General features: G+C 40.0%; 1 protein-coding gene across 1 annotated transcript in view; it reads left to right on the top strand.

Annotated features, from left to right (window-relative positions):
• The first annotated feature begins 359 nt into the window (after nt 1-359).
• The window catches only part of GRM5 (glutamate metabotropic receptor 5), a 243615-nt gene continuing 221689 nt past the window's right edge, over nt 360-22285 (top strand). Inside the window, exon 1 of the mRNA XM_087967519.1 lies at nt 360-1235. Coding sequence (XP_087823645.1) covers nt 563-1235 — 673 coding nt within the window. The 5' untranslated portion in view covers nt 360-562. The remainder of the gene's footprint in view (nt 1236-22285) is intronic.

Here is a 22285-nt window from a genome sequence, read left to right as displayed (position 1 = left end):
GCTCATTTATTAAAAAAAAACTTTTCCCATCATCTTTTTCCTGAAGATTTTGAAGATTATGATTGCATCCTACCTTTTGAGCAGATGAGAATAGAATAGAATATAACTTTATTACGGTCTTAGACCAGCAATAGACATCACTATTTATAATATATTAAAAAATAGTACCAACACATTATAGTACATTAATAGTGGATAATAACATCCCTGTTAAGAAAATACATGTTCCTGGTTTATATGAGTTGAGAGCCAATAATTATGTGTGTAAATTTAATTTTCCAAAGATTGTAATATCTCCAAAAATTGGCACAAATTGACAGCTATAATTCTGTAACCAATTTTTTCTTGTAGACATTGCAGCAACATGAGCAGATGAGAAGATATTGGGCATAGTCTAGAAGATGCTTGGAAACACCCAGTTGTTCCTCAGCTTGATTGCTTCGATTCCTCCAAAGACTCGCTGATTGCTTTTTTAAAAAAGAAAGATAGAAAAAAAGAAAAGAAATGGTCACCCTTTGTCATCTCATCATGCTTCCAATTCTGGCTTAAACAGCTCCCTAAAATGCTCTTTCTGCTTCTTATCTGGTTCTTGAAGGAAAATGTTTGTGGGGACTTTAGTGCTTTGGTTTCTGCTCAGTCCAACGAAAGACGAGTGGTGGCCTACATGCCTGGAGATGTTATCATTGGGGCTCTCTTCTCCGTCCATCATCAGCCGTCTGTTGACAAGGTCCACGAGAGAAAATGTGGAGAGGTGAGAGAACAATATGGAATCCAGAGAGTGGAAGCAATGCTTCATACCCTCGATCGTATCAACCAGAACCAAATTCTGTTACCCAACATAACCTTGGGTTGTGAAATACGGGACTCGTGCTGGCATTCAGCTGTTGCTCTTGAGCAGAGCATTGAATTCATCCGCGATTCTCTCATCTCGGCAGAAGAAGAGGAAGGACTGATGAAGTGTGTTGATGGCTCTACGTCTATGTATCACGCTAAGAAGCCCATTGTGGGTGTGATAGGTCCCGGGTCCAGTTCCGTGGCAATCCAGGTCCAAAATCTGCTGCAGCTTTTCAACATACCTCAGATTGCCTACTCTGCCACAAGCATGGACTTAAGTGACAAGACTTTGTTCAAGTATTTCATGCGAGTGGTACCTTCAGATGCACAACAGGCCCGTGCTATGGTGGACATTGTCAAGAGGTACAACTGGACCTACGTCTCTGCAGTACATACAGAAGGTAAGAAGGTTCTTTTGTTGTTGTTGTTGTTGTTGTTGTTTTATACACAAGGTTTCCTTATATGCTCTCTCTGTCTGTGCTTAAATAGCAGAGACACCCATGCACAATATTCTTGATTTACTGTTTAATATTTAGGGTCAACCACTGCTGCATTTTGCCTACATTTCATGAATGTCATAATGATCCTATTTATTATTATTTCACTAGACAACTTTGTGAACCATTGGGTCATTGCTTCTTTACTTAAACACAGAAGGAGGATTACCACAGGCAGGCAAAATAGTATTGGAAGCAGGAGCAACTTCCTGCTGGCTTCCCCATTGACTTTGTTCCTCCTCTGTCTCTCCCTTTTTCCCTCCCAGGCAGGGGTGGGCTTCAAAAATTTTAGCAATGGGTTCTCTGCCCGGTTGCTGGGTGGTTGTGGCATGGTGGGCGTGGCCTAGTCGGCCTTCTGCACCTTGGTGGAGGGCGGCATTTTCACCCTCCCTGGGCTCCAGAGTCTCTGGGAGGGCGAAAATGGTCCAATTTCTGGCCTTCCACAACTTCCAGGAGCTCATTTTTTCACCCTCTCCTGGCTCCAGAGACTTCCCTCGAGCCTCAGGGAGGGCGAAAACTGCCTCCCCAGGCTCCGGAGGCCCTCTGGAGGGCAGAAATGGACCCGTTTCTGGCTTTCTGGAGCTTCGGAAGGCCCATTTTTCACCCTCCCCGAGCCTCCTCATTGGCCCTGGGGTCCAAAACGGGCTGCACGGGGGCTCCTGGAGAGAAGCGGGAAGAAGATGGCAAGGAGCATTGAGCAAACATACCGGTTTTTGGCCTCTCCATCAACTTGTGGGAAGCTGTCAGGGAAGTATGTAGATATATAGTATATATAAAATGTGGGTTTACATTGATATGGAACTCAAAAAAGGGGACTAGGATTTGATTTGGTTTGACTAGTTAATATCCATTAGCAACCCAATTTTATGCATTCTTCCTTAGTAGCGGGCCGTATTGAGTGTAACAGAATATAGACAGTGCTTGACTTACGGCTGTTTGTTTAGTGACCGTTCAAAATTACAATGGCACTGAAAAAAGTGACATATGACCGTTTTTCCACACTTGCAACATCCCCAGGGTCACGTGATCAAAATTCAGGCAACTGACTCATACTTATGACGGTTGTAGTGTCCCGGGGTCATGCGATCCCTTTTTGCGACCTTCTGACAAGCAAAGGCAATGGGAAGCCAGATTCACTTAACAACCGAACAACGGTGGTGATTCACTTAACAAATGTGGCAAGAAAGCTTGTAAAATGGAGGAATAGTCACTTAACAAGTGTCTCGCTAGCAATGGAAATGTTGGGCTCAATGGCAATCGTAAGTCGAGGATTTTCTGTATATGGCCTTGCAAGTGTGGTTGGGAATGCAGCCATTATTAATTCATCGTTTAAGCAGTGTGTTGTGTTTATTACCATGATATGTTTGCATACCTCGTAATAATTAAAAGATTAATGATGTGTTATATTGTGTGGATTTCACAATAAACTAAAGGTAAGTCTTTTCATTTCTGGATGTAGTTTTAGGCAACTGCTTGCTCCATCTGCAGATTTAAACATCTGTATGACCCCATGTGCTCCAATTTATTTTATATACTCAAAACAGTGTAACACTATTCCACAAGGATTTTTTTTACAGAGGTTACTTCAATATGTTTTAGGTTTCATGAGGATCCCTATTGATGCTTCATAGCTAGCTTGATCTAGTGTTAAGGCACCAGGCTAGAAAGCAAGGGGTCGTGAGTTCTAGTTCCACCATGAAAGCCAGTTGGGTGACTTTGGGCCAGCCACTTTCTCTCAGCCCAACCCACTTCAAAAGTTTGTTGTTGCCACTTCCGGTTTGTCGGCTTCGCGAGCGGCAGGGATTTGCGGCTGCGCGATCCCTGCCGCGCTAGCCGTTTTTGGGACTCCGACCCAGCCGGGTGCGGAGCTAGGCTGCCTGCAGGGGCAGCTGAAGGTAGGGGATCCGGAGAAGGGTTTGGGGTGCTGCAGACTCCCTCCCTGGCCGGCAGAACTCCCTTTTCCCAGGACGGTGCAGCGGCGGTCTGTAATGGCCGCCACAAAGAAGCTGGCAGCCGGGTAAGAATGCGCAGGAGGAAGTGGAGAAAGTGATTGAGAGGAGAAAGTTTTTCTTGGCTCCTAGGACTCTAAGACATATCTAATAAAATTCCTGAAAAGTATGACTTTCTGAATAATACCTGCCAGAAGAGGAAAAAGCGGCTGTGAAGGTGCTGAAAGGATAGCTTTCCCTCTTTTCCTACGGAATAAATAACTGGATATTAAGAAACCTATTTCTTTTAGGTGAAAATTGGTTTTAAGCGATGAGTGGGAAGAGAGAGGATTAAAAAGAAAACATTTGTATGCTAAGATTTGTTGGAGCAGATGCCTTAAGGATTTGAAGACTAGAATATATTGCAATAAGATTTTAAACAGATTTGGACTTTCTTTCTCTTGGATTGATATTGCCCCAGAAGGAGAAAGTGAGAATTCTGCCTTGGTTTGGACTGACTGATAACTTTGGGACTGTTTTTTTTTTTATTTTATTTTCTTTTGAATATTCTGGTTGTTGTAAGAAGAAAGAAGGGAAAAGAAAAGAAAAGATTTATAATGGCTCTTTCTGTTGAGGAACTAAGAAAAGAATATGAACAAGCAAAAAAAATGGTAAAGATGGTGTGGAAGAAGCTTTCCTTTTCTTAGAAATGGCGCTAAAGTATAATTTAAAAAAAAAAAAAGATTTTGCAAGGTACATAAGATGAGATGGTAGTATTGTAATGATTTAAGAGTTGATAAGAGATTAAAATGTTAAAATGTTTAAAAATGATTGGCTTTAAAACTTAATAATAGGGGAGGTTTAGAATATTGTTTTAATTAAAGAGTTTAATAAGACTATGGTATTGATGTTATTATAAAATTTTTATTATAGTATCTTTTTTTTTAATATTTGGATTTATTGTCTAATTATGTACTTAATTATGTTGGATGTATTAGTTAGACAGAATGTACCAAGCAAAATCGGATTGGGTATTAGATATTATTTTAAAGATTAATTTGATTAACTTAGGGGGAGATAGAAAGGCATCATACTCTGATTAATGATTTCAGGAGAAACTTATTTTCTTTTTTTTTATAAGGAATGAGACAAAGGGATGATAAAAAATGGACAAAAGATATAAATATAATGATTCAAATTAAGATGATTAATTAAGATAGAAGTAAGAAGTGTGAAACATGTGGGGAAGTTAATATAGAAGGCTTAGAATGGTAAATAAAATAAGTAATGATATGTAAGATGAGCATGAATATAATTGAAGTCCATGAAGAGAGAGACACCTGGGTCCAAGTTACTTTCCAAAAGATTTTTTTATGTTTTGTGTGTTGTGTGTATATGTCTTTTGGGGGAGAATTAGTTAAAAATTGTAGAAATATAGATTGAGAATAATGGTAACTAAGTCAGAAAGAAACAGATGAAATAATAATAATGATATTGAATAAGAGTAAAGAGAAGTAAAGAGAAATTGAATAAGAGGTTTTGGTATGTTGTATGGAAATGGTTTAAAAACAGAATTATAATTTATCTGACTTGTTAAATTGACAATGAAAAAAGGTTTAAACATGTAATGAATAATGACAATTTGTGTGTTTTAAAAATTAATAAAACTTGTTTAAAAAAAAAAAAAAAAGTTTGTTGTTGTGTGGAAAATAGGAGGTGTATTGGATACGCTTGCCGCCTTGAGTTATTTGTGAAAATAATAAAGTGGGTTATAAATAAATGAATGAACAAATGCAAATAAATACACATTCCTTGTTTTCAGTTGGTTCTCTATTCCCAATCTTCAGATTCAAACATTTTTGAGATCCTTGGTGCAATCAAGAATCACAGTGCATAGCACTTTATAAAGAATAGGATTAATTCAACTCTTCTTTTCAATTCATAATTTGAATAATTTGTCCTTTAACAGGTGGCTGTCTGGCATCCTCATTCCAGGCAGAGGTGAATTTTTCTGGGCAAGAGTACACCGTGGACTGCAGGAGCTTTAATATATGATATTCATATATCACAATGCAAGAAAATAGGATGAAGGGTTATCCACAATGCTTTGCATTATACACAGTACTAGGCATGATGGTGTTATATAGTTGGGTAATGAAACGTCTGCAAGAAAACAAGCAGGTTTAGAAAGCACTAAGGACACCACAGTCCTCCTCCATTTCAGACACTCCACTCCTTTGTAGCACTGATAATGTTATCTAGTTTGGTAATGAACTGCCTGCAAGAAAATCATCAAGCTCAGAGACCCCACAGTCCAAACCTGAACTATATATATATTTTCTTCTATTGCGAGTACTGTGTACTACTCCTTCAGGTCCTGAATGAAAGGTGGGATACAAATCAAACAAACAAAAGTTCAAGAAATTTGGACCAATGTGAACCCCCTTAATTTTATATAGGACTCATTAAACAACTTAATTTTTTGTGTCATACCCTGCCTTTCTTTTAGGAATTGAAAGACACTTCCATGAATATCTTTTTGCAGTTTATTGTGGGATCAGATGGGGCTGAGAGAAGGAAGGTCTAGGCCAAGCATCACAAGCTGCCATGAACTAGAACCGAGTTTCTCAACTGCAACTCTTTAACCACTGTTGCTAGCTCACATCAAGCTTATTCAGTTGCTTGTGATTAGAAAAGAGTTGATCTCATGGATTGTTAATTGAGTAAAGAACAGGAATTGGAGAATAGGAGTCAAGGAACAATTTTCAAATTCTAGAGAAATTTGGAGTGAGATTTTCTAGGGATCAGTGATCAGGCTGATATCTATGGAGATTCTCAACCATCCAGGTCATGGTTGTCCCAAAAGTGTTTGTTTTTTTCAAAAGTCAAATGGATTTTCTTGGTTTTTCCTTGAAGACATTTTGCTTCTCATCCAAGAAGCTGCTTGGATGGGAAGTGAAATGTCTTCAAGGGGAAAAGCAAGGAAGTCCAGTTGGGTGGTAGGTTTTTATTTGCATACACATGATCTGGAGAGATTTGCCATTCTTGACCCGGAGAACAGGAGATGTTACAATAAAGTAAGAGTCATTGACGTCAATCTCCTTAGCCAACACATCATGAGTTGAACTTGATTCTAATGGGAAGAAGGTTTTTCCATGTCATTAACCACTTAAACAAAGCGCTTAACCCAAAAGTCCTTTAGCTGACATTATGAAAATGCCTGGCTAATTAGCTTAATGAAACAGGCCAACCGCCAGACTATTCATCACAACAGTGGCAGCTATGAACAATATAAAAGATAAAGGTCCATGAAAATTGGGTGACACAGCAAGGCCAGTGCTTGGTAATTGGGGACACTGGATTTTTGGGGTGGATAAGCATCTCAATCCTATCCAAAATAAAAGATTATCTAGTGGTGCCAGTTGTCAAATCACATCTGCAAGATATAAGGAATAAGACCTCCAGCTTCTTGTGATGTGATGGAATAGAAACATCTTTGGGCATTCCATGGAGAACTTGCTCAGTCATGCCCTATGATGTTTGAAGAGTACTATCTTAAACAGGGTCTTTGAGTCAAATGGTTGAGTTTTCTCTTCCAATCCACTCTTTTATCTTATGTCCTGTGGTTCTTCTGAAGTTGCAATGCTGATCCATGGTGGCACATTGATTAGAATACAGTATTGTATTGAATCAAGGAACTAGCAACTCAGACAAACAGGCTAACTATAAACAGCAGCCTAATCATTGAACCACCAAGAATACTCCCATCAACATTGATAGAGCAAGCCACTTATATATATAAACAGACAGCAAATCCCTTCCAGTACTGATGATGTTACCTAGTCGGGTAATGAGATGTCTGGAAGAAAACAACCAAGCTCAGAGATCATCAGGAACCCCACAATTCAACTTTGATCTACAAAGATTCTCTTCTATGAGGGAGGTGGTTATTTTGCGTGGAAGAACATTCACTGTCAAGCACAGGGAAATCAAGAGATTCAGGCAGTTCAAATGAGTATAAAGATTTATTGCTTGCTACAAAAATCTGACCAATTAACGGTCAAGAGAAATGAGCGGGAGATAAGAAGGGCATTCAAAGTGAGCTGGGTTTAGATCTCTTGTGGTTGTGCAGGGACTCATGACTTATGACACTTTTGACCCCTCCCTCAGGCCAGCCTGGTCATATAGAAGACTATATCTACTATAACATCTATGAGAAGCTACTGATAGTGCATGCTAGAATTTTACTGCTAATGTTAGAATATTTTTCCCCTTTTCTTCCTCCTATATTTCACGGATGTATCTAAAAAAGTCCATCAAGTCAATGCACTAGAAGATTTTATGGTTACATGGCACTCGGTGTGGACTAACTAAATGAATACAGAGAAATAGTCTTTATTTGTTGGGCGCAATCCAAATAAATTAGTTGTGCTAATAAAGTGCCTGTGATTTCACAGGGAGCCAGTTTAAAAAAAACAACAACTTTGGAACAAAGCCTTTAAAGGCTTCTTTCTTGTTAAAATAATTTTTTTTCATTTTCATTCTAAGAAGTTTATTTCACATTTCTCCATGAAGCTGCTGAGATAGCTAATAACCAGTTCATTTGTATAAAATTCAGTAAAACAAATGAAGATGGAAAGATAAAAAAATATCGAGAAATAAACAGCAGTAAAACAAATTAGAGTTTCACCCACTAACAGCTTTCTAGCAGTAAAATGTTTCATCTGCTCACGCCGTGAGCCTAGGATCCATGCTTCAATAGCTTCCCCTCTCATCAAGGGAAATTAAATTTATAATGGACTTTCTAATGAACAGCAAACTTCCCAGAGAAGTTTTTTTTTTGGGTGGGGGGGGGGGGCGGCTAGCTACAAACTTTAAATGGAAATCCCAGTGTTATTAAATGCATGCTTTTCTCCAACTGACCAAGATTTGAGATCAAACCTTTTGGGCATATACTTCCAAATGAAACAGACAAATTAATCTTTAGGTAGTTTTTGACTTACGACTACAATGCAGCCCAAAATTTCAGTTGCTAAGCGAGACAGCTGTTAAGTGAGATTTGCCCCATGTTGTAGCTGTTTTTGCCACAGTTGTTAAGTGAACCACTGCAGTGGTTAACTTAGTAACATAGGTGTAAAGTGAATCAGGCTTCCTGTCATGGCCCTGTTGGAATCTGATTCTGAGGGGGAGGGCGAGCAGCTGACAGGGAGTGGGAGTGTGGCTCCGTGGGCTGTGGAAGAAACTGGGGAAGGGCACAGTCCACAGTCCAGTTGGGCATTCAGAGGAAGACCCAGGCCCACCCCCTCTTCATCCTAGGGCACGCAGGGAGGAACGGAGAAGGGAGCAACGTGAGTTACGTGGGTTATGGGGGAGAAAAGGGCCCTGATTTCCTTCATTAGCTGCAGCTGGGAACACAGTGTTTTAAAAGGGCATTTGCGCACAGCACCTTGCTGGAAGCAAAGCGTGCATTATCTTTGTTTGTCGAGGCTTATCTGGGTTCTGGCGTCCTCCCAACTATGTGTGTTTTGTTATCTTTTGAATTCTGCAATTCCTTATCCTGCCCTGTCCCATTAATTGCTGCAACGTGGTTTGTGTTGGTTTTTATTTCTAATTTTTATGTACTTTGGGTTTGGACTGAATTTCTTCCCTTTAAAGACTGTTCTTGGGAGAATTTTTTTTTCTCCAGCCAAAGATAACTGGACATTGGGGGCCAAGTTGGAGGTATTAAAGGGACTTTACCTACTTTTTGTGACTTTATTGCTTTTTTGCCATGCCCCAGGTCATCACACTTCCCCATTGTAATAAAAAGTCACAAAAGGTGATCCCATGACACCAGGAAACCACCACTGTCATAAATATGAACCAGTTATCAAGTGAAGATGGTAGATACTTCCAATGTAATCTCCCAGATTCCCTGCATGGAATGTCTCTGTAACTATGTAAGACAGGTGAGGAGGAAGCTAAGCCCCAGATGGCGAGTGGTCAGATGAGGAGGCTCAAACTCATTGGTAGCCTCACACTGCAATGAACAAGGACATACATTTAATTTTGTAGCTACTAAGATTGTTGGATGAGCAGGCACAAAAACAGCCAGGCAAGTGATTGAAGCCTGAGAAACAGGCCCTCGTCAATCAACAGGAGCGCTGATTTACCTCCAGTTTATCAAGTACTTAGAAGATGAGGGCTGAGCAGCACAAAGGACAGCCAACGACTTAATAACCAGCTATCAACATCCCAATCAACACCTAAAAAGTCACATACAATGGGCACCATATAAATACCACACACAGAACAGCCCAAAGCACACACTTTGCTAGAGAGAAATTCCTTGAAGAAGTCCAAAAGCTCAGAAGACAAAACCTCTCGTCTCAGTGACCGACCCAGATTGGATTCTACAAATGTAAAAGAAACATTTGCAAAGGAAAAATAAAAATAAAAATGGGTATGAGCGCCAAAGAACTGAGGCCTTTGAACTCTGGTGCTGGAGAAGACTCCTGCTAGTCCCTTGGACTGCAAGGCGATCAAACTGGTCAGTCCTAGAGGAGATCCACCCTGACTGCTCTTTAGAAGGCCAGATCCTGAAGAGGAAACTCAAAGACTTTGGCCACCTCATGAGAAGGAAGGACTCCCTGGAGAAGAGCCTCATGCTGGGAATGATTGAGGGCAAAAGAAGAAGGAGACGGCAGAGAAGGAGGTAGCTGAATAGAGTCACTGAAGCAGTCGGCGTGAGCTTAAATGGACTCCAGAAGATGGTAGAGGACAGGAAGGCCTGGAAGAACATTGTCCATGGGGTCACGATGGGTCAGACACGATTTTGCGATGAACAACAACAACAAAGATACATTTTGTACATTTCCTAAGGTTTGCTTTGGGATAAATTTGTGCTAAATATTTTGCTTTGTTCATGGAGGCTTGAGAACAGCTAGAAACAAAGCTGCTCTCTACAATATGTCTCATGCTCTCCTGCACAGTCCTGGTTTCTGACAGAGAGGCGTTTCCTTGAAGGATAAGGCTTATGGCAAATTATTAGCAATACAGTTGAAAAACCCATGTTAGTTAGCCAGAGCAACGGTACTACAAAAACCATGTTTCAGGTATTACAAAGTCCATCCTGTGTGGCCCTCAGGGGGGGGAAACTTGTTTGGAATATCTATTTGGTAAAGCACCAATGCAATTATATTTCTGTTGTCCTTGTTATTCTCGGTTCAGGCAGGAAATTGCGCAGGTGATAAATTTGTGCTTTGGCATTTCTTGTGTTGAAAATGTCCTTCATAATCTGTTTGTTGACCATTGCAAAGTTCAGCCTTTGGGAGAGTGTCAGAGAGGAGGGTTGACTCCCCAAAAATGTATTGGAAAGGTTAATTGGGATTGCTTGTGACAGAAGCATATAAAATTACGCACGGTGTGAACAGGAACACATTTTTTTTCACCTTCTCTCCATGTAAGATTCTGATCAAAGGACATCCGGTGAAGCTGGGTCATAAGAGATTAAGGAAGGAATCAAACAACTATGCCTTCTCATCCATGTGTAATTGGAATTTTATTACCAGACCTGGAGATAAAATCAATGAGAATGACTTTTAGGGAGGTGAGAAAATATGTGGAACATAAAGTCTCTGAATTAATTTCTAATATTGGCTGTAATATAGTCCCTCAGTACATTTGTGGGAACAATTGTGGTTAATTGTTCTTACTGTCAGGAAATTTTTCCTTAGTTCTAGATTGCTTCTCTCCTTGATTTCCATCCTGTCTTCCTGTCCTGCATTCTGGTGCTTTGGAGAATAGCTTGACTCCCTCTTCTTTATGGCAACCCCTCAAATATTGAAACACTGCTATCATGTCTGCCCTACTCCTTCTTTTCATTACACAAACTCAACCGTTCTTCACAAGTTTAGCCTTCAGCTCCCTAATCATCTTTGTTGCTCTTTTCTGCTCTCTGTATGTTTTCAGGATCTTTAAAAAATGAGGTTACTCTCTCTAGAAACACCCTTGTATATTAGGAGGAATTTGAGGATAGTAAGAGTTGTGAAGTCGTATACTGGATGCTCAGAACAATGATGGGTTCTACTTCCCTGAAGGTTCACAAGTGGCAACACCAGTTGAGGATGGCTCCTGCACTGATCAGAGGCTAGCTTAGATGACCAACCCAGTCACTTCCAATTCATACATTCTCTGGTTTTATGACTTTAATAGGTAAGAAACAGAGCAGAACAATGTGAATTTTGATATAAAATTCAGCAAGAAGAAAATGAGCTTGCTGCTCAAATAAATATACAATTGTGGGGTCCTACATGCTCTCTGAGCTTGGTTGTTTTCTTGCAGACGTTTCATTACCCGACTAGGTAACATCATCAGCGCATGATGATGTTACCTAGTGAAGTAATGAAACATCTGCAAGAAAACAACTAAGCTCAGAGAACAACAAGAACCTCACAGTTCAACCCTGAGCTACAAATGTTCTCTTCCCTTGGAATATATAATCTCTGGCCTCCTAGAGATTTAAAATAGCTTGTTTGAGGAAGACTTATGACCTTGATAGATGAGACATAATAAGACCCCTGTGGCAATTTTGTTCCTCTATGAAATAGTAACTTGCTTTAATGTTATGATTAGGCTATTTATTTGGTGGTCAATCTTCTGCAGATGATTAAATCCTGTATTTGCTTTGCAATGGTGTTGTTTTTTTTTAATCAGGTTTGTTTCTCTGGAGGAGGCTTTCTTCCTTCAGTGAAAGGATTAACATTCAGTCAGAATTGCTGGTAGAATTTGGACAAGGCTAATTCCAAAATTGGATCCGGCATCAGTCGTGGAGGAAGTGAACAGAAGAGGGGTGACCATTACTGTTTTTCCAAAACACTGCAACATCAGCTAGGATGACAAAAACTATTGTATTAAGATTGGACACTTGGTAATTCATCTTTTAAAAGTCCTATTAAGGCAAACTTATATATCAGTGAGACAGAAAGTGAGGGGAGAAACAAAAACCACAATGTATTCTCATTTGGTGAAGAAATTTTTATCTTTATTATGTAATTTCACCTCAATTTTTTAAAGAGAAATACATAAAAATGGAGAGAAAATAAACAAAAAATACATACATAAAAATGGAGAGAAAAATAATGAATACATTAAATGTTATCAATAATATTTGTAACTAATAATTATGAACTATAAATAAATAATAAACAAATAGAATTTTAGCTACCTTAATATGTTGCCTATTATCATATATTATACACTATATTAACATTTCAAATTTAATGAGGAAAAATAATGGTGAATTCTCTATTGTTATGAAACAGGGTAAAATCTGTGTTAAAAGAAAACATATAGCACCATTTTTTATTAGTTCAAAAAATGCCTTTTCAGATATAGATCAATTATACATATTAGGTATGTTTGCCACCTTGAGTTATTTATGAAAACAATAAAGATGGAAAATCAATCAATCAATCATCCAATCAATTTCCTGCATCCATGATTACTTTTCCAGTTTTTCAAAACAATACTTTTAGCACTATTTCCTGCCTGATATAACCCAGTTTCTCAAAAGCAAAATTTTGGTGCATCACTCAGCATAACATTGACATCTTTAAATGATTTCCCCATTAATTTCACTTGATTAATTTATTCATTCATTCAATTATTTCCCGTCTTTATTATTTTTATTCAAGTTAGTGAATGTATCCTCCTCCTATTTTCCTTACAACAACAATCCTGTGAAATGGGTTGGATTGAGACAGAGTGATTGGCCCAAGGTCACCCAGCTGGCTTTCATGGCTAAGGCAGGATTAGAACTCACAATCTCCTGATGATTGGCTCAAAGTTGTTTTTCATGCCTAAGGCGGGTCTAGAACTCACAGTCTCTTGGTGACTGGCCAAAATCACTCAGCCCGCTTTCATGTCTAAGGAAGGACTAGAACTCACCATATGTCAGATTTTAGCCTGGTGCCTTAACCATTAGAGCAACCTGACGCTCAAACTTATATTATCAAACTTATATTAGAATATTGTTCCAAAGAGATGTGAGAAAGAGATGGTACTTATAATGTATACACATAGATGTCATTTTGACTTTTTTGACCTCTGATTGACTAAAAGCAAGATTCTTTTGACCACCTATTATATATATTCCAATTTTTGTGAGAGTAATCTTTGGTCATGACTTCAGTTCTGAATTATTCGCTGCTCTTTTTAATATGTTCTCCCCTTAAAGGGTTATGGTATCTGCCATATACAGGTAGTCCCTGACTTATAACTATTCATTTAGTGACCATTCAAAGTTACAAAAGCAGCTGAAAAAAGTGATTTATGACTGTTTCCTCACACTTATGACCATTGCAGCATCAACATGGTCACATGTTCTAAAACCAGATGCTTGGCAACTGGCATGTATTTGTGACAGTTTCAGTATCCGGGGTCATGTGATCTCTTTTTGTGACCTTCTGACAAGCAAAGGCAGTGGGGAAAACAGGTTCACATAACAACCTTGTTACTTGCTTAAGCAACTGCAGTGACTCACTTGACTGTGGCAGGAAAGGTTGTAAAATGGAGCAAAGCTCATTTAACAACTGTCTTGCTTAGCAACAGAAATTTCGGGCTCAGTTGTGGTAGTAAGTTGAGGACAATCTGTAGTTTGTCTCAGACTGTGATCCAATCATGACAAAAACACACTGGAAGACATGGTAATGTAGTAGAATAGATAATTTTTTAATAGAAGTTCAATAGATTGATATAAAATATAATACAGACATATATAACCATTGGATGAAAGTACAATATAAATTTCAAAATAAAATTTGGAATATCTCATATAAAATGATGGAATAAATAGTTTAATCATGGATGATTAATAACTGATAAATATGTAAGCATATGTTAGTTTGACAATGTGAACATTTATATAAACTTTGAGTAATGACTATGAAAGGATAGCACAAAAGATTTGTAACCGACTGACACACTGTATGTATACAAAATGGAAGATGGTTTTATGTTTTTATGTTTTGTTTCTATATGTTTGTCTTAAAAATAAAAACTTTTATAAAAAAAAAACACTGGAGGAAAAAAACATTACCTGCATGTAAATCCTGAAACTATTTCCCTTGGTAACCGTCCCTCCCAACTAGAAATGTTATGAAAAATGGTCAAAATGCAAATATTGCTATTGATATAGTCCCTCTATAATTGTTATTACAATTTTGTTTTCTTTTTACAACCCTATAATCCAGGGGTGGGATTCTACCAGTTCTCACCTATTCGCTAGAACCGGCTGTTAACATTCTAAGCAGTTTGGAGAACCGGTTGTTAGAAGAAATTACTGGCCTAATCCTGTAAGGAAGGCAGGAAGGAAACATTCTGGTGTTGCTTACAGAAACTGCCTCTCCGTTAACCCTTATTACATTCTTGGCAGGACTAGACTTCCTGTCTCAGGAACGTCTCTGGAGTTTTTTTCCCCTCCTTTGCTAGTACTTTGCTTGTGTGGAGTGACCATTCAAAGTTACGATGGCACTGAAAAAAGTGACATGACTGTTTTTCACACTTACGACTGTTGCAGCATCCCCACAGTCATGAGAGGCCAGGCGAGGAGATGCATGCTTCGATGTGAGTGATATTGAGTTGGCCACACCCAGCTAATAACATGACCACCAAGCCATGTCCAACCAGTCATGTGACCACCAAGCCATGCCCACCAACTAAGCCACACCCACAGAACCGGTTGTTTAAAAAATTGGATCCCACCCCTGCTGTAATCCCTTGCTTTGGGGTGGAGTCGGGGCGACACAGTGGAGCTGAGCATTTACTGACTGGATACCCTTCCTGACACCTCTGTAGAGTTCACAGCAGATATTTTCTCTTTGCATCCTGACAGAAAAACATCTGTTGCTGTTAGTGGTGGGATTCAATTTTTTTTCTACAGGTTCTGTGGGTGTGACTTGGTGGGTGTGGTATGGGAAGGATACTGTAAAATCTCCATTTTCTCCCCACCCCACTAACCTGCTTTCCAGCTCCATTCTCCTGTGCAGGGCAACCAAAGGAGACCAAGCTGATCAGCTGGGACTCAATGGGAGGCAGAGAAAAGATGGGGGTGGGGCCAGTCAGAGGTGGGATTTGCCGGTTCTCCAAACTACTCAAAATATCCACTACTGGTTCTCCAGAACTGGTCAGAACCGGCTGAATACCATCTCTGGTTGCCGCCTAGATTGAACTCTCAACCTTCTAAGTGGGAGGTGAACATCTTCACCTCTAGGCCACTGTGCTGCTTATAATTGCTACTGTAATCCTAAAGTGGAAACCTGGGACAGAGCTAAATATTAATTAGTGCCATAAATTAATGCCTCCATTCCAAAATCAAAATTCTGCTTCAAGCCACTGATTGATGTTGTCAAAACTTGACATTTAGTGTCTTTCAACTGTCAACTATGGCCAAAAATTTATTTTGTAAAAAGTGCATGTGCTCACACATCCACATCCACATCCACACATATGCTAGTTAAAAAATGTCCAATATTGATTGATATTACTCAGGTACTGCCAAATGTTGGCTGATGATACTTAATCAGTTTTCACTTACTGCCAAATCTTGTTTACTACAGTGAAAGTTAAATGCCACAGCTGAATAGGAAACACTTTCCCATTGTAGTAATATCTGGAAAATGTTTCTCAGCATTATTTATGGATGAAGTCTTGGAAGGAAATTTTCAGGTAGGGAAGTCAATTAACCTTGACCACTTACCAGCAGAAAGTCATAATAGAGGAGGAAAGAACAGATGTTGTGCATGCAGTTCAGTCTTGATTTTCAGCAAGGCTATGGCTGAAAAAGATTCCTCTCTTGAAATCCTAGAGAATCCCTGTGATGGTGACCTGTGGCTGACCAAGTAATGTGTGCATGACCCATCATTGGTGTGTTGGGAGTTGTCATCCAAAATATACAGTTTTTCTGCCGCTGGTATAACCCAAGCTAGAGAAATTGACAATCGTTAGAAGACAGTTTCTGCTCTGATCTTCTACAGCAGGGGTCCCAACTCCTGGGCTGCCTGTGGCCCACTACCAGGCTGCAGCCTGTTCAAAACTGGGCCGAGGAATGAGCAAGCATGGTTGTGTGAAGCTCTCCTCGCATGAGTGGAGGATGCTTGTATGCAAAGTTCCCCTTGTACGAGCAGAGGGTGCGTGCGCTCGCACGTGAAACTCCATTTGTGCAAATGAAGCTTCGCGTGTGAGTGCCCTCCACTAATGCAACTGGAGCTTTGCACACAAGCACAAGCACCCTCCACCCAAGTGCCCACTATGTGTGCAAGTGGAGCTTTCTGTATGATTACAAGCACCCTTTGCACAAGAGCCCTAGTGTCATGCCCCTGGTGGAGACTGACTCTGAGTCAGAGGAGGAACAGCCAACAGGGGGTGGAGTGTGGCTCCTTAAGTTGTGGAGGAGGCTGGGGAAGGGCAGAGGCAGGCTGGGCAGTCAGAGGAGGATCCAGGCCCATCCCCTCTCCATCCTAGGGCATGTAGGGAGGAGAGGATAAGGGAGAGACATGGTCTATTCAGGAGGAGAGGGCTTTGATCTTCTTCATGGGCTGCAGCTGTGACAACTGAATAAGAGGATGGATATGCATGTGGGCAAATGCTGGAAACAAAGCGTGTTTATGGTTCCTCTCTGAGTTTGGCGTCCTTCCCAGTGTGTGTTCTGTTATCTGCAGACGTCCTCCAGCCCTTATCTTGCCTGGTTTGTGTTGTTTTTCCCCTCCTTCTTGTAACTGCTTGTGTAGGAGTTTTTTTGTCTTCCATCAAGGATATTTGGGGCTTGGAAGCAAAGTGAAGAAATAAAAAGGGCTTCACCAGGTTTTTGTGTCTGTTTTATTGTATGCCCACCCTGGGTCATCACACCTTGGTTGATGCGAGTGGAGCTTTGCGCACAAGTGCAAGTACTCCCTGCTTATGCACAAAGCTCCATTTGTGCAAGCAGAGGATCTACATGTCTGCTGCTCACACAAATGGACCTTTGCACACGCATGCATGCCTCCCACTCACATGCCCCTCTGCACGCTGGGTCAGGCCACCAAGCTGGAAAGGTTGGGGACCGTTGTTCTACAGCATTTTTCTTCTGCATATAGAACATTAAGAACCACAGTGGTGCAGTGGTTAGAGTGCAGTACTGCAGGCTATTTCTGCTGACTGCCAGCTGCCTGCAATTTGGCAGATCGAATCTCACCAGGCTCAAGGTTGACTCAGCCTTCCATCCTTCTGAGGTGGGTAAAATAAGGAGCCAGATTGTTGGGGGCGATGTGCTGACTCTGTAAACCGCTTAGAGAATGCTATAAGTCTAAGTGCTGTTGCTATTGCTATTAAATCAAACTTAGTCTCAACAGAATCACTGAGATGCATTTTAACCATGATTCATGAGTCTAAAAATAACTGAGTTTGCATTTAATCCATCAGATGCAGAGGATACATCTCAGTACATATTTGAAAGACGAACCATATCTCAGTGGTCAGTATTTCCATGCTTGGCATTTCAGCACCTTAGAGTCAAAGGGCTGGAAAGGACTTTGTAGTAGACTTCTACTCCACATTCCCTGCCCAAGGAAGGAGTCCTTATGCCATCCTGGTCAAATGGTTTTCTATTCTTGAAAACCTCCGGGAATAGAGGACCCACAATTCTAGGAGGCAAGTCGTTCCACTGATTTATCATTCCACTGTCAGGAAATTCCTCCTTACTGTATTTCCGGGTTGGATCTCCCTCTGATGAGCTCCACCCATCAATTCATGTCTTCCCGATGGAGAATAAAGGGATGCCCGCTTCCCTTTGACAGCTCTTCAAATACTGTAGACAGCTATCATTTCTGATTCAGTTCTACAGAGGAATGATTGAGTCTGTCATCTGCACCTCTATAACTGTCTGGTTTGGCTCTGCAACCAAACAAGACAGACACAGACTTCAGAGGGTAATTAGGACTGCAGAAAAAACAATTGGTACCAACCTGCCTTCCATGGAGGACCTGTATATTGCACGAGTCAAAAAGAGGCGTGTCAAAATATTTACAGACCCCTCACATCCTGGACATAAATTGTTTCAACTTCTACCCTCAAAACAACGCTATAGAGCGCTGCACACAGAACAACTAGACACAAGGACAGTTTTTCCCCACATGCCATCACTTTGTTAAACAACTACTTCCCATAACACTGTCAAACTACCTAGTAAAACTGTATTATTATTATTATTATTCTCATCCTTCCTATTACCTATTTCTTCCCACTTATGACTATAACCATGTTGCTTGTATCTTTACAATTTATATTGTTTTATTTGTTCCCTAGTATGATTTGATTGCTTATTAGCAACCTATGACTATCACTAAGTGTTGTATCTTATGATTCTTGATGAATGTATTTTATTTTTTCTTTATGTACACTGAGAGCATATGCACCAAAGACAAATTCCTTGTTTGTCCAATCACACTTGGCCAATAAAGAATTCTATTCTATTCTATTCTATTCTATTCTATTCTATTCTATTCTATTCTATTCTATTCTATTCTATTCTATTCTATTCTATTCTATTCTGTTCTGTTCTGTTCTGTTCTGTTCTGTTCTGTTCTGTTCTGTTCTATTCTATTCTTTAGTTTTCTCTTCAATAAGATAAACATACATAGTTTCTCTACTCTTCCTAGGATTTAGCCTCCAGACCTGTGGTGGGATTCAAAACTTTTTACTACCAGTTCTGTGTCCATGGCTTGGTGGGTGTGGCAGGGGAAGGATACTGCAAAACCCCATTCCCTCCCCACCACACTAACCTGCTTTCCAGCTCCATTCTCCTGTGCAGGGCAACCAAAGAAGACTCAGCCGATCAGCTGGGACTCAGGAGGTAGAGAATAGATGGGGTGGGGCCAGTCAGAAGTGGTATTTGCCAGTTCTCCGAACGACTCAAAATTTCCGCTACCGGTTCTCCAGAACTGGTCAGAACCTGCCGAATACCTCCTCTTTTCCTTATCATCTTTGTTGCTCTTTGCGTTTTTTCTACGGCCTCAACAACTTTTTTTGAGTCATGGCGACCAGAACTATATGCTGTATTCCACATGTGACCTCAGTAGTGTGGTAAAAAAGCGGTATTATCACTTCTTGTGATCCTGATAATGTCCTTCTTTGGATGCACCCTGGGATTGCATTGGCTTTTTTTGGCAGCTGCAGCGCACTGCTTGCTCATACTTAAGTGGTAGTTCACCAGGACACCTAGATCCCTCTCACAGTTACTACGGTTGACCTCCTATTCTATACCTAGGCATTTGGTTTTTCCTGCCTAAGGGCAGGACCTTACTTTTCTCACCATCAAACTTCATCTGGTTGGATAGGGCCCAATGATCAAAGTCTGTCAAGATAGACTATCTTAAGTCTATCTTCGAACGTGTTAGCAATTCCCCCCTCAGCTTGGGGTCATCTGCAAATTTGATGAGTTCCCCCTTTTCCTTTGTCAAGTAGGAAAAGACCCTGAAGAGTCATTGCAAGTCGTTGGAGACCAGAAATGGGAAACCCAGTTGCCTGTCCCATGTTCTGGATTAAAAATTTCCATAATTACCTCCCATTATCATACTGTCTAGGATTGATGGACAGGTATTCCTTGCCATACAACTGTTCATTTATTGACTGTTTAAAGTTACAAGGGCGCTGGAAAAAGTAACTTATGACTGTTTTTCACACTTACGACTATTGCAGCATTCCAATGGTGACATGATCAAAATTTGGACGTTTGGCAACTGGTACATATTTATGATGGTTGCAGTATCCAGGGGTCATAGGATCACCTTTTGTGACCTTCTAACCAGTAAAGTCAATAGAAAAGTCGAATTCACTTAACAGCCATGTTACTAACTTAACTGCAGTGATTCACTTAACAAATGTAGGAAGAAAGGTCATAAAATGTGGCAAAGCTAACTTAACAAATGTCTCACTTAGCCAAAGAAATGTTGGGCACAACTGTGGTCATACATAGGGGACTACCTGCATTTAGAGGCATAAAGCAGCTGTTTAACTCTGTAAGTTAAACCTGTCTAAAGTATGTACCTGAACAGCAGTGACTGAATTTATAACGTTTATTATATTCTTATTCTATGAGTGGTGTGGTGGCCTAGAGGTGGGGCTCTCACGTCACAGTCAGGAGGCTGTGAGTTCGATCCTAGGTAGAGGCAGATATTTCTCTCTCTGGGCATGATGAGAATATATCTGCTGACTATAACTCCACATTGGTGACAAGAAGGGCATCTGGACAGTAAACACTGAGCTCCATTCAGTTGCCCAGATTCCACCTCGCAAGGGTGTCAGGGTTCCAACGATCACCCTAATTAAATCATGAGACTCGAGCCAAGCTTCAAAAGAATCCAAAATATTTATTAGGAGCAACATGTCCGGCACTAACCTGTATGAAGCTAACTCTGACACACGTAATTTACTATCACCTATGACCTTGTTTCCTCCTACCACCCTGGGTGTGTCATAAATCAGATTCTCCAATGAAACATGTTCACGGGCTGGGTGTCATCAATCACACTCTCCAATGAAGGATTTTCATGGGCAGAAGATCCAGTATCCTTGGCTACAATCTTTATAAGACAAGTGCGGAATGTGCTTCTGGTTTTAATTGCCATACTGCTCTTTCAGGTTTCCCCCCGCTTCTTATGGCAACTCGGAAAGGGGCATAGGAATGCTTTACGAGTTGACAAAGGGATTATGGGGTCATTTAATGAAGATGATGATTGCATTTTTATTCTACCTCTTGAATAAGAGTTTAAGAGTAAGAGTGGTTTGTTGTGGAGGGGGAAAATACAAAACTTGCAAAGGGCTATTGTAGAACTTGAGTAGAAGAGTAGTCTCTGGGTTCTTTGAAGTATACTCTCTGAGTAGAGAATAATGAAGGCGTGTAGATAAAATTAGTTTCGATCTTCCCTAAAGTTTAGTACCAAAGATCTACTGCCTTAAGAGTAGATCTTTGGTGCAGGAGTAGATCTCAGGAGATAAACACTTTTCTAAACATCTTCAAGAGGGATAAGAATTGTTTTTATTGACAAAGAAAGGAGGGTGCAAGAACTGAAGATTTTCTTTTGCCAGGTTTGAAAAATGGATTGGAACTTAATAAAAATAGATGGTGTCAAATCTATCATCAACCCTGCAGGGCATCAGCTCATAATGTACCTTAGGAGCTATTTATATAAAGTTCAGCATTTCAAATGGCAGTGAGATTTGCCAAAAAGGTCATTACTCAGTGGCATTTCACATACACAAAAAAGAGAGTTTTCAACACAAGCATTTGTAATTGTCTCACAAAGGGGCAAAACTTAACATTATTATTGTGGTTTGACACACAGTCATCCAGATGTTCAGACTGGATTTGGCATTTTTTTAAATATACCTATCAAGTCCTTCTCAAGGACCTGGGATAGGCAGATGTGGATGCTTGATGGTGTTGAAGATATGGTTGCAGGATGTAAGCTGTTCTGAATGAAGCTGCCTTTTGCAGTTGACTGATGGTGAATTTGTCAACATTGGTGGTGTTTAAGTGATGTTCCAGATGTTTGGGGATTGCACCCAAGGTGCCTCTTACTGTTGGTACTGTCTTTGCTTTCTTTTGTCACAGTGGTTCTATTTCTATTTGCAGGTCTTTGTATTTTAGAATATAGAATAATAGAGTTGGAAGGGATCTCTTCTAGTCCAACTATCATCTTATCTTTATCTTTATTATCTTTTTGTTTCTACCTGTATCTCCAGATACTGCCACATCCACTAGCCAGACTTTTTTTTTTGTCTTTCTCATCAACAGTTGTTGAGTTTTATTATTATTTTCATTATCATCTGAATCAACTGCAATCATGGGATGGACTGGAGTTGTTGTTTTTTTGTTTTGTTTTTCTTTGCATCTTCTCTGCTTGAGCTTTTTATATCATATGGAATATTAATGTTTCAGTTTTGGCACTTTCTTGTTTTTCATTCCTATGAATATCCCAAAATTTGTTTTTCCCAGTTTTATGAAATGTCTGC

The sequence above is a fragment of the Notechis scutatus genome, chromosome 5 (genome assembly GCF_049901735.1).
Source record: "Notechis scutatus isolate UNSWTSFEM ecotype Mainland chromosome 5, rNotScu1.2, whole genome shotgun sequence".
Classification (NCBI taxonomy): domain Eukaryota; kingdom Metazoa; phylum Chordata; class Lepidosauria; order Squamata; family Elapidae; genus Notechis; species Notechis scutatus.
Note: the sequence above shows the minus strand (reverse complement) of the source record. Positions and strands in the feature narration are given on the sequence as shown.